The following is a 14,292-nucleotide window of genomic DNA, read 5'->3' on the forward strand; positions in this document are numbered from 1 at the left end:
CCCGCTCCCCCCGCGCCCCGCGGCCGCTGAGCCCCCGCCGGACCCGCGCCCGGAGCCCCTCCCGCCGCCATGGCCGAGCCCGCGGCCGTGTCCTCGCTGCCCCGCGAGGTCCGCGAGCAGCTGGCCGAGCTGGAGCTGGAGCTCTCGGAAGGTGAGCGAGGAGCGCCGGGAGCCCGGCCGGGCCGGCCCTGCCCGCGGGGCGCCGCGGAGCCTCCGTGTGAGGGGCCGGGGGTGGCGGCGCCGAGGGGTGCGAGGGGGGCTCGGGAGTGGCGGGGGTGGGATGAACGAGGCTCCGGGGTCTGTCTGAGAGGACCGGGGGAGGAAGGAAGGGCCCGGCCCGGGCTGGGGTTCTGTCGGAGCGGAAGGAGCGCTGGGAGCATCATCTGTGCGGGGGGACCCCCGACTGAGCCCGGGGACCCCCGGTGCGACCCCGGAGGGGCCTTCACCTGTCGGGGGTGAGTGACCTGCAGCCCCCTCTCGGGAGCGTTTTTTTCCTTGTGGCCTCTTCTCCGTAGCTCCCAAGCTGAGGATGCGGAGTGGGAGTGAGAGACCCCGGGACAGCCAGTTCTGGGGCGGGGGAGTCGCAGGAACTTTGGGCACAATAATGAAGACAAACCCTCTGTTCTTCCCACTTTCTGAATAAGTTCTTTTGCCATAATCGGTTCAGAGCATGCGCTTTTTGCTGCCTTTTTTTTTTTTTTTACTGTTGTTTCCTTTTTTGCATGGGTTTGTCTTTGTTCCCCAGCGTTTAAAATGCTGCTCTCGGTACAGCTTTGTTGTGAATCTCCCTTGTGAAGCCGGAGGGCGAGGGATGAAGCTGAGGCGGAGGGAGAAGGTTGCAGTGCAGGTAGCTCAGATTTGCATAATTTTAATTTTCCTCCCTCCATCAGGGTACGGAACTTGATGCCAAAAAATCAGTGGCTTCTCAGGAGGGTTTACTGCATGGCTGGAATAACCAGAGAATCGGAATATCCTGAGTTGCAAGGGACCCTACAAGGATTATCAGTGTCTCTCTTAGCATTAAAAATTAAGAAAAATCAAGTTGCAGGCACATCTTTCCTTGCTCTGTTTATCCCAGAGCCCACAGTGCATAAAAGAGACTTATTGACTCTTTGGAGATCAGGAATTCACTCCCAGGGGTGAGCTGGGGGCTGTCAGCCCCCGCTGCCCACACCGGCACTCAGGGCTTTGCCAGCAGAAAAGGCCATGGCACTGCTTTCCTAACACAGCTGGGTTGTAGCTAAAGCCTTGATGTTGGCTGGTTGGGGGTTTTGTTAACTCTTTCTCAGATATACTTTCTGCAGACATTTAACTAAAGTGATAAAACTTTACCTGGTGTTTGGTTTCGGGGACTCTGTGGTAACAAAGAATTGAGGAACGGTGGTGTTGCTTGAAATGTAACATTAAATAGGTTTTTTAAAGAATTTGTTGAATGTTTTAAGCTTTTGCTTGGATTTTCTGAAGTTTGTTTCTTGTGGCACTGAAAGCCCGTTACGGTTTGACCCTGTGATAGATTGTACTGCAAACTTAGAAAGAAATGAGCTCTGTTGCTGGACTGGCTGCTGTGACATCCCACTAATCTTTAACAAGCTGCTCCAATAGCTTCAACTTCGGTGCTACAGAGTGAAGTTTTGTGGGTTATGTAAGTAATTCTCTGAATTTTAAATCCACTGCCCCTTTGTGGGTTTAATACTTGGATTTCTTAATGTGCATATCGAGGATTTGTTTGTGCAAATCACTTCTTCCGTCAAAAAACCCACGAGTACAGAGAATTTTGGGTGACTGTGTCCCCAAGCTCTTGGGAACATATTTCAGGGGATGTTGTTGCTGAGATAACTGAGCTGTGGGAAGGGGGAGTGAGGCAGTGAGGTAATGTCATTGTGGAGTTCTTGAAAAATACGCCCTAGTTTGAGGCTTAAGCAGAGGGATTTTGGGGCCTGTGTGTGCATTGTTCAGCTGAATATAACCATGGGCTGTTGACGGTAAACAATATTGAATAGAAGCATTTTATTAAAAATGGCAGCAGGGCTCCATGTGCAACTGCTCAGTTGTTGCTCAGATAAGAACACTTGATCCTTTTTTTTCCCACCCCCTTGTTGCAGCTTCGTTTGTCTCTGGGCTTGGCTGTGGACTGCGTGAACATTTCTGTCAGGCTTTTTTGCGTAGGAACACCTCGTTTTTGGGAGAGGAGAGGAGCTGCAGCTACTGGGAGTGGCCCAGGGTCCCTGCCCGCTGAGCTGGAGATGGCTCTGTCCTTGATGGACAGTGGGAAGTACCTGGCTCCGCGGGCTGGGAGCACAAACACTCGTGTGCTGAGCCTTGCTGTGAGTTTTATCCAGGCATTTGCTACTACTAACCACCGCAGAGTAGAGAATTCACAACAAAACGGGGGCAAATATAGTAATAAAACCTTATCTGGCGTTGTGGTTGTGAAAGGTGCTGCGTCAGCGAGCAGGATGCAAAGTGGAGCAGGATTACTTTAATGTATGCTGGAAATAGAAATCAGAGTTTGCAATGATGAGCCATGAGAGTTTCTTAAGAAACAATCTGTGCAGACAGAGCAACAGGACTAATTATACCTTTGGATTATTCCTTACTGAGCCTTGTGGTCAGTGCGGAAGTAGCAGCCATCCCATCCCTGAGCGCAGGGAAAACGTCTCCGAGAAGTAGTGGGACGTGTTTCAGGAAACATTAATCGCTCATTAATCAGCAGAAGTTACATCTTACTGTACTGTACTGGGCCTTGGCGATGGATTTGAGACCAGCTCATTCATTTTGAAGCGTGCACAAGAATTCAGTGTCTTCTGTCGGTGTGACGAGCATTTACACCTCGATCTCCACTTAGGGAGACCTCGCGTTCCCCCGCAGAAGGGATCGGTGTTGATACCTCTGAGGAAAGAATGTTCAAGTAACAGTAACTATGTATCAGCTGAGAATTGGGTCATGGAGCTGTGGGAAATCTGGAAACTGCTCATTACTCATGTTTTCCTTCTTTTCTCACTTTTGGGATATTTTTCTTTCTGGTGCTTTTCTTCATCTGTCAGTAACACCCACATTGTGCATCACTAATGATGGGAAGGGCTGCCTTTGTATTTACATCTGTTTCTGTTTGATGAGTGAAAGTGCCAGGGATATTAACTTTAAAGAAGACTTTCCCCCTCGTTTTCACACCGCTGTGAGTGCGGGAGCTCAGTCTCACCTTTGGGCTGAGCTGCAGCGCTGAGCGAAGGTGACTTTGGCTCCGCCACATGATGCTGTTCCTTAGAATGTTCTCAGTGTGTGCTGAAAGGTGCAGAGAACAAGGTAAACGCCTGAATTCATCCCATATTCGGTGGAAAACGTTAATATTAAAGCACTTCGCCACTGGGCTTGGGGATGTCTGGGTGTTTTTACACCTTGGGTGAAACATTCCAGCAGCTCCTCTCACATCATCCCAGCCGTTAATGGAGCTGGGAAACTCTGGAATGTCCAGATCCAAAGGCTCTAATTAAGCACGTTCGGAGGATTTGTTTCACACAGGGCACGTTACGTGACTGTTGTGCTGCCTGTGTGGGGAGGTGTGTTCTCCTGAAGGTGAGAGCTCTGGCTGTGGCAGCAGGGCAGCCTCCTGCCAGCCCCACTGCGGGGCCCAGCCTGGCTCTGCAGGGGTTAAACACCCACATAAAGAGCTTATTTGGCTGCTGGGGTTTGTGGCACTGCGGTTTCTGTCTTGCCTGGAGTTTTTAACTAGTAAAGGGGTGTCAGTGGAGAGAACTCCAGCTGGAGATGTCTGAATGTCCAGGGAAGGGCAGGGGAATTCCACCTCTTAGTAACGAGGAGCTCCTGTGAGCAGCTCAGGCCTTGGATGTCATTTCAGCCACTTCTGGGTTCTGTGACAGGGTTACCACTCCTCCCTCCTGCCTAGTGGGCAGGAGGAGCTGGTTTCTGTTTACTTTTCTAGCTAAACACACATTTGCTGCCTGGTTTATGATTCTGGGTGGGTGTTTCTGAGAATGGTTCCGTGCACCTGGGTTTGTTCCTTTTAAAGCTGATTGTCTCTCACTGGAGAACCGAGGCTCTGTCTGCAGAGCAAAGCTTTGTGTGAGGATTTTCAGAAGCTGAAGAAACAGAAGGATGGTGGCATGTATGGAAAAAGGAGTATCAGCAAAAGGGTGGAAACTCAGGACTGAAGGCCAGCCAAATAGGATAGAACCTTACTGGAAGAAAACATGTTGACTCAAGCAAGTGGGTAGAGTCTTTATTTTGTTTGGCTTGAAAATTTCTTACGGAATCAGGGTATTTCTCTGATCTTTTAAAAATTGTGTGTTTCAGGTTGCAATCTTTGATTGCCAGGCGCCTGTCGAAGTAGGTGAGGACCTTTTTTATAGATTAAGCAGCTGAAGCACAGAATTTAAATTACAGAGGCAAAGGAAGTAATTGTCTGAGTAGGGACTGGCTCTATGGATTGTGGTGAGTGAGCAGAAAGGTTTCACTTCAGTTTCTTCCCCCACTCAGAAAGGAACTGTGGGCAAAGCACAGAAAAGGTCGAAGAAGAGCTTTATAAACATAAACAAGTTGGATCTGATCAGCCTGTAGCTAACAGGACTTACAGGTGGTTTTTGTGCATTTATGCAGCATCTCACCCACAAGTCTTGCATTAGGCAAAACCAGCACTGGGAAAGCTTTAATGTTGCTTCCTTAATTTACCTGCAGGACTGGCAGCAGATGGGTCCCAAATCTGCTGGGAAATCTGTGCAGGGTTTTGACACACTTCTCTGCGTGCAGCCAGTGCAGGTGCAGTTTGAGAGCTTGGAAAGGCCTGAAACCCTCCTGGAGCCATCACAGGGAGCTGGCTGTGCTCACCCAGGGATCATCCAGCCTTGGTCGGCTCTACAAAGATCCCAGTAAGGATCCCTCGTCTGCTTTCACTGTGGATGAAATTGTATTTTCTTTAGCTTCACAGCCCAGGAAAAAGCAATGTAAGCGCGGAGCACATGGATTCCATGCAATGTCTGTGTCACAGGAAAAGCTCCAGTCATGACCAAGAGGAGCAAAGTACCAGATCTGTCACCAGTGCAGCAAACTGAAGGTCCACAAGATGATCACAGATTTCTGCTCTGCAGATGGTCAAAGCAGAATGATTTAAGTGATTAATGTTTGGATAGAGGGAGTTAAGCACAAATACTGGAAGAAATATTTTGGCTCAAGTGAGTGGGAGTCAGGTTTACTGTTGGTACATGATTGAAGCATGTAAACACGGGGAAGAGGAGGAAGGTTTTTGGAGCATCCAGACTGGAATAATAAAAAACAACCAGGAAACTTAAAGAATGTGCATATTTTTGTGTTGTCCCTTGTATACTTAGGAAATGAGGACTGAGTTTGGGGCTCTTTTTAAAAGCTGCAGCTCTGACCCTTTGCCTTGGGGAGAGGAGGAAATTAGAGGCTTTAAAGAGTCCTGCGCCTCCTCCCTGGTTGCTTCTGTGAAGCTTTGCAGGAGTTAGAACCAGTTTCCTGAGCTGGGTGGAGGGGACATCTGGTAGCAATGATTCCCAGTTTGGATTTTACGACTGTTAGTACTTCCAGGATGGGAGATATTTGCCATTTCAGCTGCCTGCTCAAGCTGGGAATGTTCACCAGACCTGTTGGCCTGGCACAGCTGCGCTAAAGCCGCATTTGGAGTTTGCTGTGGTGTCCTAGATAACTGATCTTCAGTTTGCTATTTTAAATCCTGTAGCATGAAATATTGAGTAGGAAATGTGATGGGTGGCAGAGTAGCTGCACAGAGCTGCCGCTCTTCCCAACATGCAGCGAAGCAGGCAAGCCTTGGAGCTCCACAGGGAAGCGCACGCGGAGCACCCCTGGTGTTTCTGGTTCATTGCTGATGTTGTGGAAAGGGTGATTGCTCCTTCCTGATTCCCTCTCTCTGATTAGTGTTTGTCATGAAGTTTTCTGTTCGCTGGATTTATCGTGTTTATTCAGTGGCAAGTTTCAGAAGCCAAAGAGTGAACTCATGGTCAGCATTCCCGAGGGATGGGCAGAAGCTGGAGAGTTCCTGTTTGCATTTCTTTCAAATACAATGTGCAGATAATTTCTTAGAATGGTTTTCTTTAAACCATGTGTCTCAGTTATAAAAAGCATTTCCTGAATCTCTCAATGAGTTGCTCAGTTGCTTTTTTGGACCTGGATTCATAGAGAGAGGAATTGAAGCATTTCTCTCTGTTGAGGCTGATTCAGTACAAAATTTTTTTGGAGAGCTTGTGAAATCAGGGAAGAGTCATCAGGCCAGGATGTCTCGTTCTATTAATTAGAATGGAAGACTCTTCTATTTGCACCATGTGTGAGGAAACATTGATTTATAGCTAACGGATGCTCTGCAGGCAGCAGCATTCCATCTGCTACACGAATTTTCCCATTGCATTTCATGAGAAGTCTTGGGGAAAGCCTCACACCTGTATTTCTCATCTTGAATCATGTACTGGGTCGTTACTCTCGCCTGATATTTGGAGTAAAATGGCTGTCTCCATCAGTTTGTGTTCTTTTCAAACTTCAAAGCTGAGAGTTTGTGAAACATTGCTTGAAGTAAACATAGGCAGGACGTAAGTTTAAGTTACACTGAGTTTATACCAAAGATAATAATGTAATAGTAACATAACTTTCCTTGCTGTGAGCAAACACCTTGTTTTACTTAGTGTAACTTAAGCTGATAAAAAGGAAAAGGAAAGACAAAAAAGCTAAAAGTTTTAGCACTTCTCTGCCAACATAAACTCTTTCTAGTTCTTGTTGACTTGAGAATTGCTGATGCAAACTAGGTCTTCCTGGCCTCTGAATTCCTCAGGGATGGGAGCCCACAGAGCCTACAGGGCATCCATTAATACACTTTATGGACCCAGGATTCCAGTTACTGCCTGAGTGATCAGCAACGGAGCCCCTCGGAATTGTTCCCCAGCAGTCAGGCAACCTGCTTTCACCAGCTCCATGTCCCTAGGGAACAAAAAAAACCGGGAGAATTGTATCCCTGCCTGATAAAATTAGGTCTTCTGTAATCTCCCTTGGAACAGCCGGATGGCTGGCTGCCTTGAAAAACATATGTTTTAATGCAGGAATAATGCATTCCATTTAGGATGGCCGTAGCCGTGGGAGCTGGGTGACTGAGTGCATGGAGCGCTCCCATTTTGCCTCTGGGATCAGGACTAATGTCAAATATCAGGTCTAAAGTGCAGCGGTGGAAAAGAATTGTTTGGGATGTTTTTCCTGTCTTTTGCTCTTCGGAGGGATATTGTTCCTGTGGCTTAGTCCTAAAGGAGCTGGACAAGTCAGCCTTTTCTTGGAGATAAAGTGTACACTGCAAAGATGAGTCAGTGTTTGTATTCCTGGATTTTAGCTCACTGCATTAAGAAATTTACTTGGGAATAGCAACACTGGTGTTCCTCTAGTATAGGTTTATAATTCATTTCTCTGAGAGCAGCACAGGTAGCTTTTGGAGGAAGTTCTGCTTTATCCCTTCCCCTCCTGCACAGAGGGGAACACCCCACAGAGCTTTCCTTTCCAGAGGAAGGGACCTGACAGAGCCCACCTGTCAGGAAGGGAGGGAAGGCACCACTGTCACTGTAGCCACATCTCCATGGGGCACACAGAGCTCTCTGTTCCATTGGGAATCGATCCACATGTGGCACTTCCCCCTCTCCTTCCGAGCTGCTCAGTGCTGTGACAGGAAGCTCAGAACAAGTGTTTTCCCACTAATAATTTTCCATACGATCCACTGCTGTAGCTGCCACCAGGACTGGCTGTGGGTGACTGGGTGGGGTGTGGGAAGGGTGACCAGGCAGACGCGCTGTGTGTGTAGGACAAGCCATGGGAGATTTTGGAAGTGCTAGGTTTGGTGGTGTGAGCTAGTGAGTTCTGATGGGACATTGGGCTGGCCATAAATTGGAAGGATGTGATCAAAGCCGGAATGTTACAGCAGGAAAGGTCGAGGGCTGGAGGATGTGGTTTCAGGCCCTGTCCCTGTGTGTGATTCCAGAAAGGGCTGTCGGGTGAGGACGTGCTTGAAGGAGGTTTTGGGTTTCCTGTGTTCCCACCCGCACCTTTAATGCATCAGCTCTTCATTTCGGGTGTTAATTAATCTACGAGGAGCCATTTCAGTTTGAAGCACCTTTTCTGGAAATGCTGTGATCTGCTCCCTGAGAGCAGCAGCAGCAGCAGCAGCACGTGTACATCAGGGATGGCCTGATACAGCTGCTTTCTTTGCCTGCTGGTTGCATCCCTGTCATCAACTTTCCCTGTAATTATAAATGTACACTTCTCTGGAAGCAGTGATCCCAGAGAGGAGCTGACCAGCCAAAAGAAGCCCCGAGGAGGGGAAGGAGGCTTTGAAGTTTTGTGCTTCCTTTCTAGCAAGAGGTAAGAGCAGAGTTAACAGTTGTACAAGGTCACTCTGGGCCGTGGTGTGAGGAAGGCGAGCGCTGGCCATTCCTGCTCTGACATTCCTGCTCACAATGTGCATTGTCACTGGGGTGAGGACAAGGAGAGTTCCTCCAAGGAGCTGGGAAGTGACATGGCAAATTCCAGGCTGTGATTATTCACCCTGTGGTGGAGAGCGGAGTCAGGGAGTCAGGTGATCGGAGCGGGAGATAAAAGTCCCTGATCCTCGTAGAGAATAAACAGATCTGCAGTTATTAAACTGTGCTGCCTTTTTTCCCCCCTTAATTGAATACAAGTGGAAAATGCCTATTAAAGGTGTTCCACTTCTGGCATTCAGGAGATTGCTGTGTGTCCCGTGGGGTGGTTGGAGCAAGGTCCTGATGGCGTTTGCGGGGCTGCTCGTGGTGTGTGATGAGGAAGGGGAGAAGTTCACTTCAGATAGCTCTGTGCTGCATGTCCAGGCTGGAGAAAAGCATCTCTGTTCTGTGGTGTGTCCTCAAGAGCTGCATCCCGGCTTTCATAACCAAGCCCTTGGCAGCAGCGTTGGCTCAGGCTGCTCTCACCTCTTAGCACCTCACTCTTTCCATCTCGGGGAGCTCAGGTGCCGCAGCTCCGCGGAAAGCCGTGAACTTTGGCAAACTGGAGAGGGCACGGGCTGAAGCTTTTCGGAATCTAAGCTGTATTTCTTTAGAAAATACCAAACCTTTTACTGCGTTTGGGTTTCATGAGCAGTGAAAGAATTTGTAGGTAACCAAATTATAAATTATTTCGAGACCGTTTTTTTAGGCTTTTGTGTCAATCCTGACAAAATACTGAACACGAGACTGAAGCCCCTTGTGTTACAAGAAGGAGCTCTCTGAATGGCCAAGTACTCGTGTAAATGTTTTTTGAGACTGAGCCCTGTGTTTATTCTTAGGGCAGAAACTTTAAGTGATCCCTTGTGGATTAAAAAAAGAACAATTCTTATTGTAACTGGAATGAAAACCTCTGTTCTTACGCAATTTGGGATTGGAAGTTGCTGCAGTGAAAAGGGGGAAGTATTGTTATTTTGAGTTCCCAGGCAGGAAGCAGGGGGGAGATGCACAGGGTGAGGTGAGCAGCTCGGACACAGAGCAGGGGACATCACGGGACCCTCTGTGGCTGAGGGGATGTTGTCACTCACACCGTGACATGTGCAGGTTGATTACCAGCGAGTGGATGTCTCACTGTGCTGCATGTTCAGGAAGTTTCTCCATGATGGTGATGGTCAGGTTTGGTTGAACGTGATATAAACCCCCACTGTATTTGTGGGGTTTTTTCTCTCTGCTTTAAATTTTCAAGTCCTCCTTGAAAATGTCCTGATTTTAAAAAGTCACATGGTGCAGAAAGAAGTCAATTACTGAGTCCCAAATAGGGAGAATTGTGGATGAAGGCGAAGCAAATGAGTCAGATATAAATAATCCTATTATGTCTTGGCTGCAGCCACACCTAGAAACCTTGAGCAAACATTTCTGTGTAGTTATTCCTGTGTTTGATACACTTTGCTTGTTAAGTCCTGTTTTAAAATTGCAGCATGTAAAAATTTTGTAGGGCCAGTTGCCATTTGTGTTAAGGACTTGGGAACATTTTTTTTTAGTCATTTTGACCAGAAGCACAGAGACATGAGTTAATTTGCTCTCCTATTTCCCCAAAATCAGAAAAATCTATAACCCTGGAGCTGGTGTTGCCTTGGAAGGCTTTCAAGGCAGTTCTTTTTGCAGTAGGCCTCCAAAAAAATGTCTGGCAAGAAGAGCAAACAGGAAGATGTAATTAGCCTTTGCCTTTTGTGTATCAAATTCTTGTTCATTGGACAGAGCTTTGGTAAAACACTTTCAGAAGTAGCTGGTTGTAGCATGAAAGCTGAAAGGAAAAGCATTTGGATCCAGCAAAGTCATACCTGATGTTCCTGTGATTCCTGTCCTGTGTCTTAGGGAGTAATTACTCACCTCATGGTCTCCTCTCTTTCATGGTGGATAAGCTGATTTTTAATAAATCTGAAAAAAGCCATTTTTCCAGGTGTGACTTTAAGAAAAAAAAGATAATTTGGACCTTTCTCCTCCCTGCCTCCTCCGATTCCAGTTCTTCTGTTGTAGCTCCTGTACAGAGGGGCCTAAAATCTCCCTCGTTACCTGTGGCTGTTGCTGATTCCGAGGGATTAGTACCAGAGGTCAAAGTTTGGATTTTGCTTCTTGTCCAAACACGTTCCATTTGCTTTGCACTGTTCTCCTGTACTGCCTGCTCTCCTTTGGGCTTTGTCCCAGGAAATGGGATCCTCTGGCTCCAGAGAGCTGCAGAGATTTGTCCTACACACACTTCCCTGCCGTGATCCTTCCCTGCAGGAATCCCGTTCCTGGAGGGATCCTTCCCAGCTGTCGCTGTGCAGTGGGACAGCTGATGGTGTTCAACTCCTTCACTTCCCTGTGGCATGTGAAGGTGATTCCTGGTGTTGAACCCGATGGGAAAAGACAAATGGAAATCAAGGTTCGTGTACTGGCAGCTCTCAGGGATGCATTTATGGAGGCTCACACTCATTGACATTGAGTCTGTGGCAAAGGTGACATTTTCTCTTTCTCACCTTCCAGATATTTAATTGGATTCAGCAAAGCACAAGGGAGGGAGACACAAGATAAGGGGATGCTGGTCATAGAAGTTCTCCAGGATGCCAGAACTTGGCCTCTTCTGCTAGAAAAGTAATTACTTGTTATGTTTTCTTGTTTAAAATGATGGAAGACCTTCCTGGGAATGTTTAAAGTGACAGACCAGGTGAAACAGTGTGAACACAGAGGTGTTGTACGGCATTGCAGGCTCCTCTTCCAGCAGAGACACAATGATTTGGGCAGAAGGATAAAAGGAGAGAGTTGGCTGGAGAACTGGGGAAGGAGAAAATCTTCTCTGAGAGTTGAGTTTGTCTTCAGGTTATGGAGGATCTGACCCTGGTGCGGCCGGGAGCGTGTGCGTGGCTTTCTGGTGCTCCCACCCTGCAAAGTGACAACCTTGGGGCTGCGCTGGTACAGCTGCTCCAGGGTTTGGGTGCAGGACCTCACAGGCACAAAGAAATTCACAGTATTGCAGTGGAATCCTGGATGCCGTGAGAGGAGTCTGTAAAATAGACCAAGAAAGGGAGGAGAGGAACTAGCGAAATAGAGAGACCTGGGAAATGTCAGAGCTGGTTTTTCTATGATTCTGCTGTCAGCAAGAGCTATTTCAGAATAGTTTTCTGTGGGTGAAGTGTGACAAGAAGTCCCCAAGAGGTACTGTCACATTGGGGTAAGCTTGCAGTCGTTGGATTGTTTCCACCATTCAAAGAGATCGTTTGAAGCTGTTTCATGGATTCCTAGTTGAAAGGTGCATTTCTGCTCCCTCAGCACATTCTGCCCCAAGCAGTTGCAGGCAGATCTATGTCTTAACTCACTAAACTAACTCACCAGTTAATGGTGGAGCTCTGAGCACGTTGTCTGCTGTCTCCTGTGACACTGTGTTGGGCATGTCAATGAAAAGGACTGTGCTGGCTGTTCCAGGGAGTTCCCCCGCCGAGGGGAAAAGCTGACTTGGGTTTCCTGTGCTGTCCTTTCCCTCTGATTGTGCAGGGCGCGAATTCAAAGCTGCCCCGTGTTATCTGTGGATGGAAGCATATCTGAAGAGGAAGAAGGCAGCAAGGCTGGGCAATGTGCCAATTGCTCCAAGCCTTTGTTAAAGACTAAAGGAAACCTGCGTCCTTTGAGGCACTGGTACATCCCCAGGGCCTTCCTTGGCCTCTCTGGGAGGGAGGTGAAGGCAGCTGCTTGGAAGCGATCACACACTTCTGCATGTCAGCGTCCATTAGCTCTCGAGGCCCTGTTTGTGTTTGAATTTGAAGATCTTGTGCTGAATTCTCAGGATTTTCCACCTGTGGGTCTGTCAGGAGAGCACTGACCCCGTCCATTGAAACCAGGCCACGGGGAAGGATCTTCTGCACAAGAACCCCACGGAAGCGGTCCCTTACGGAACGTCTGGGGCCCGCGTGTGACCTCCCCCTGCTCTCAGGGTAGGACACGTCTCCAGTGGTCAGGCTCCTTAGCTCTGGGGAAGGTGCCTCTAGGATGTCCTGGTGTCTCCATGTGATAAATTCCTCATTCTCAGCTTGCTGCATGCAGAAATATAAAGGAAAGGCAAGCTCAGGTATCAAAATAAATGTCAATTTTAAACAAGTGCAACCAAGCAAATTAAAAATGGGCAAGTTTTCATGTTCGGATCTTTACCCTTCCTTTTCCTCTGCATGAAAAGAAGATTTTGGAGTGATTTATGGCTGTCATGCCAGGCTTCTCAGCACTGCTGGGTACAGCACTGTCTGTCAGTTGAGCGGTTGATTTTGACAGGCAGCACTTTTGGGCCAGGGCTTTTTTTGTTCCTCCTTTTAGAGCTTTTAACATGAAATATTCAATCCTGCCTGTGCACAGCGTAACTGGTTCAGGTCTCACTTCAGAGAATGGCGAGCACGGTGTTGGGTCGTGAGCACATCCTGCGTTTGTGGCTTCTGTGTGGTTGTGGATTTTCATGGAGTTGGGGGCTGCCCATGTGTGACCTGGCGGCCCCAGGAGGAATTTTGTTGTGTCTTCCTCCAGCAGGATTAGGGCTAGAGGAAACAGCTCTCCAGAGTTTCCTGGGTAAATCGGAGGTACTACAGCCTGCAGGTGTTTCTGTGGATGCTCAGACTGGTTGTCACTGCAGGTCTGTGCTGTGTTCAGTAGGAACATCTCAGCTGGGATTCTCCAAGGAATTAATTTTATTTCTGTGTTTTTTATACAGTTCTGTGTTGTGCTTGTAGAATCCCAGTGCTAAGAAAGAAATAATCCTGTTGTGCAAGAGATGTTGGAGAGAAGTGGTTGTTTTATTTCCCAAACATCATCATTTCTCTTGAGAGACTGTTACGTGGCGTGGCATGAATTTTACTCCTGTGAAACACATGGAGTCAGCAGAGAAGTCTTGGAGAGCAAATTGGAGGGCAACGATCCAACACAGAGCCGTGTCCGCAGTCCTTCTCTTTCAGAGGTTTTTGCTTAATTGCAGATTTTCTATTTGGACGTTAATCCTTTAGTTTCTCTTTCTTGGCAGAATACCTCATCTTAAATTATTACTGTCAACACATCCTTAGCCCTTCCTGCCCCTCCACCCCCTAATTGTGAGTGCTGTCTGTGGTGCTTTGCTTTGCTGTAAAAGGCCATGGTGTTTTTAGCTGAAAGCAAAGCCTGCTGTGAATATCATATTTTATCCAAAAGACACAAGCAGCTCCCCATTAATATTATTACATTGACACCCTGGTTTTATAAACAGTGGAATGTTCTGTGGAATGGTTGTTATCCAGTGATTATGGCTCCATTAGGCACAGGAACAGATGGTTCCTGTCCAAGTACTTTTTATGTTGTCATTTCTAGCAGGAATAAAAGGGAATGTTGAATTTTCATCTCTTCAGCGGTGAGGCTGGAAAGGTCACATAGGCTGTGGTGGAGGAACTCGTATTAAAGTGAGGTTGGGAGACCAGGTAGGAAGTGAACTCATCTCTGGAATCATGGAATGGTTTGGGTTGGAAGGGACCTTAAAGCTCATCTCATTCCACCCTGCTGCCATGGACAGGGACACCTTCCAGTCTCCCTGCTTGCTCCAAGCCCCGTCCAGACTGAGCACTTCCAGGGATGGGGAATGGTGTGGAATAGACTGGAGCAAGACAGAGAGCACGGATGCTGGAATGGGTTGTAGGTCAGTGGAGCAAGACTGCAGTTAGGATGATCCTTAGATGGGCAACCCACAGTGTTCTGTAGGATTTCCAGGTTTAGGATGATCCTTAGAGGGACAACCCACAGTGTTCTGTAGGATTTCCAGGTTTAGGATGATCCTTAG

General features: G+C 47.7%; 1 protein-coding gene across 3 annotated transcripts in view; it reads left to right on the forward strand.

Moving 5' to 3' along the window:
• The first annotated feature begins 24 nt into the window (after positions 1-24).
• Positions 25-14,292, forward strand: part of DIP2B (disco interacting protein 2 homolog B) — a 61,933-nt gene continuing 47,665 nt past the window's right edge. For all 3 annotated transcript variants that reach the window (XM_042023662.1, XM_042023663.1, XM_042023666.1), the window contains exon 1: positions 25-151. In XM_042023662.1, the coding sequence (XP_041879596.1) occupies positions 70-151 (82 nt within the window). In that variant the 5' untranslated portion in view covers positions 25-69. The remainder of the gene's footprint in view (positions 152-14,292) is intronic.

The sequence above is a fragment of the Corvus kubaryi genome, unplaced genomic scaffold (assembly GCF_017639235.1).
Source record: "Corvus kubaryi isolate FWS band 111438036 unplaced genomic scaffold, C.kubaryi_AGA036_p1.0 37253, whole genome shotgun sequence".
Taxonomy (NCBI): domain Eukaryota; kingdom Metazoa; phylum Chordata; class Aves; order Passeriformes; family Corvidae; genus Corvus; species Corvus kubaryi.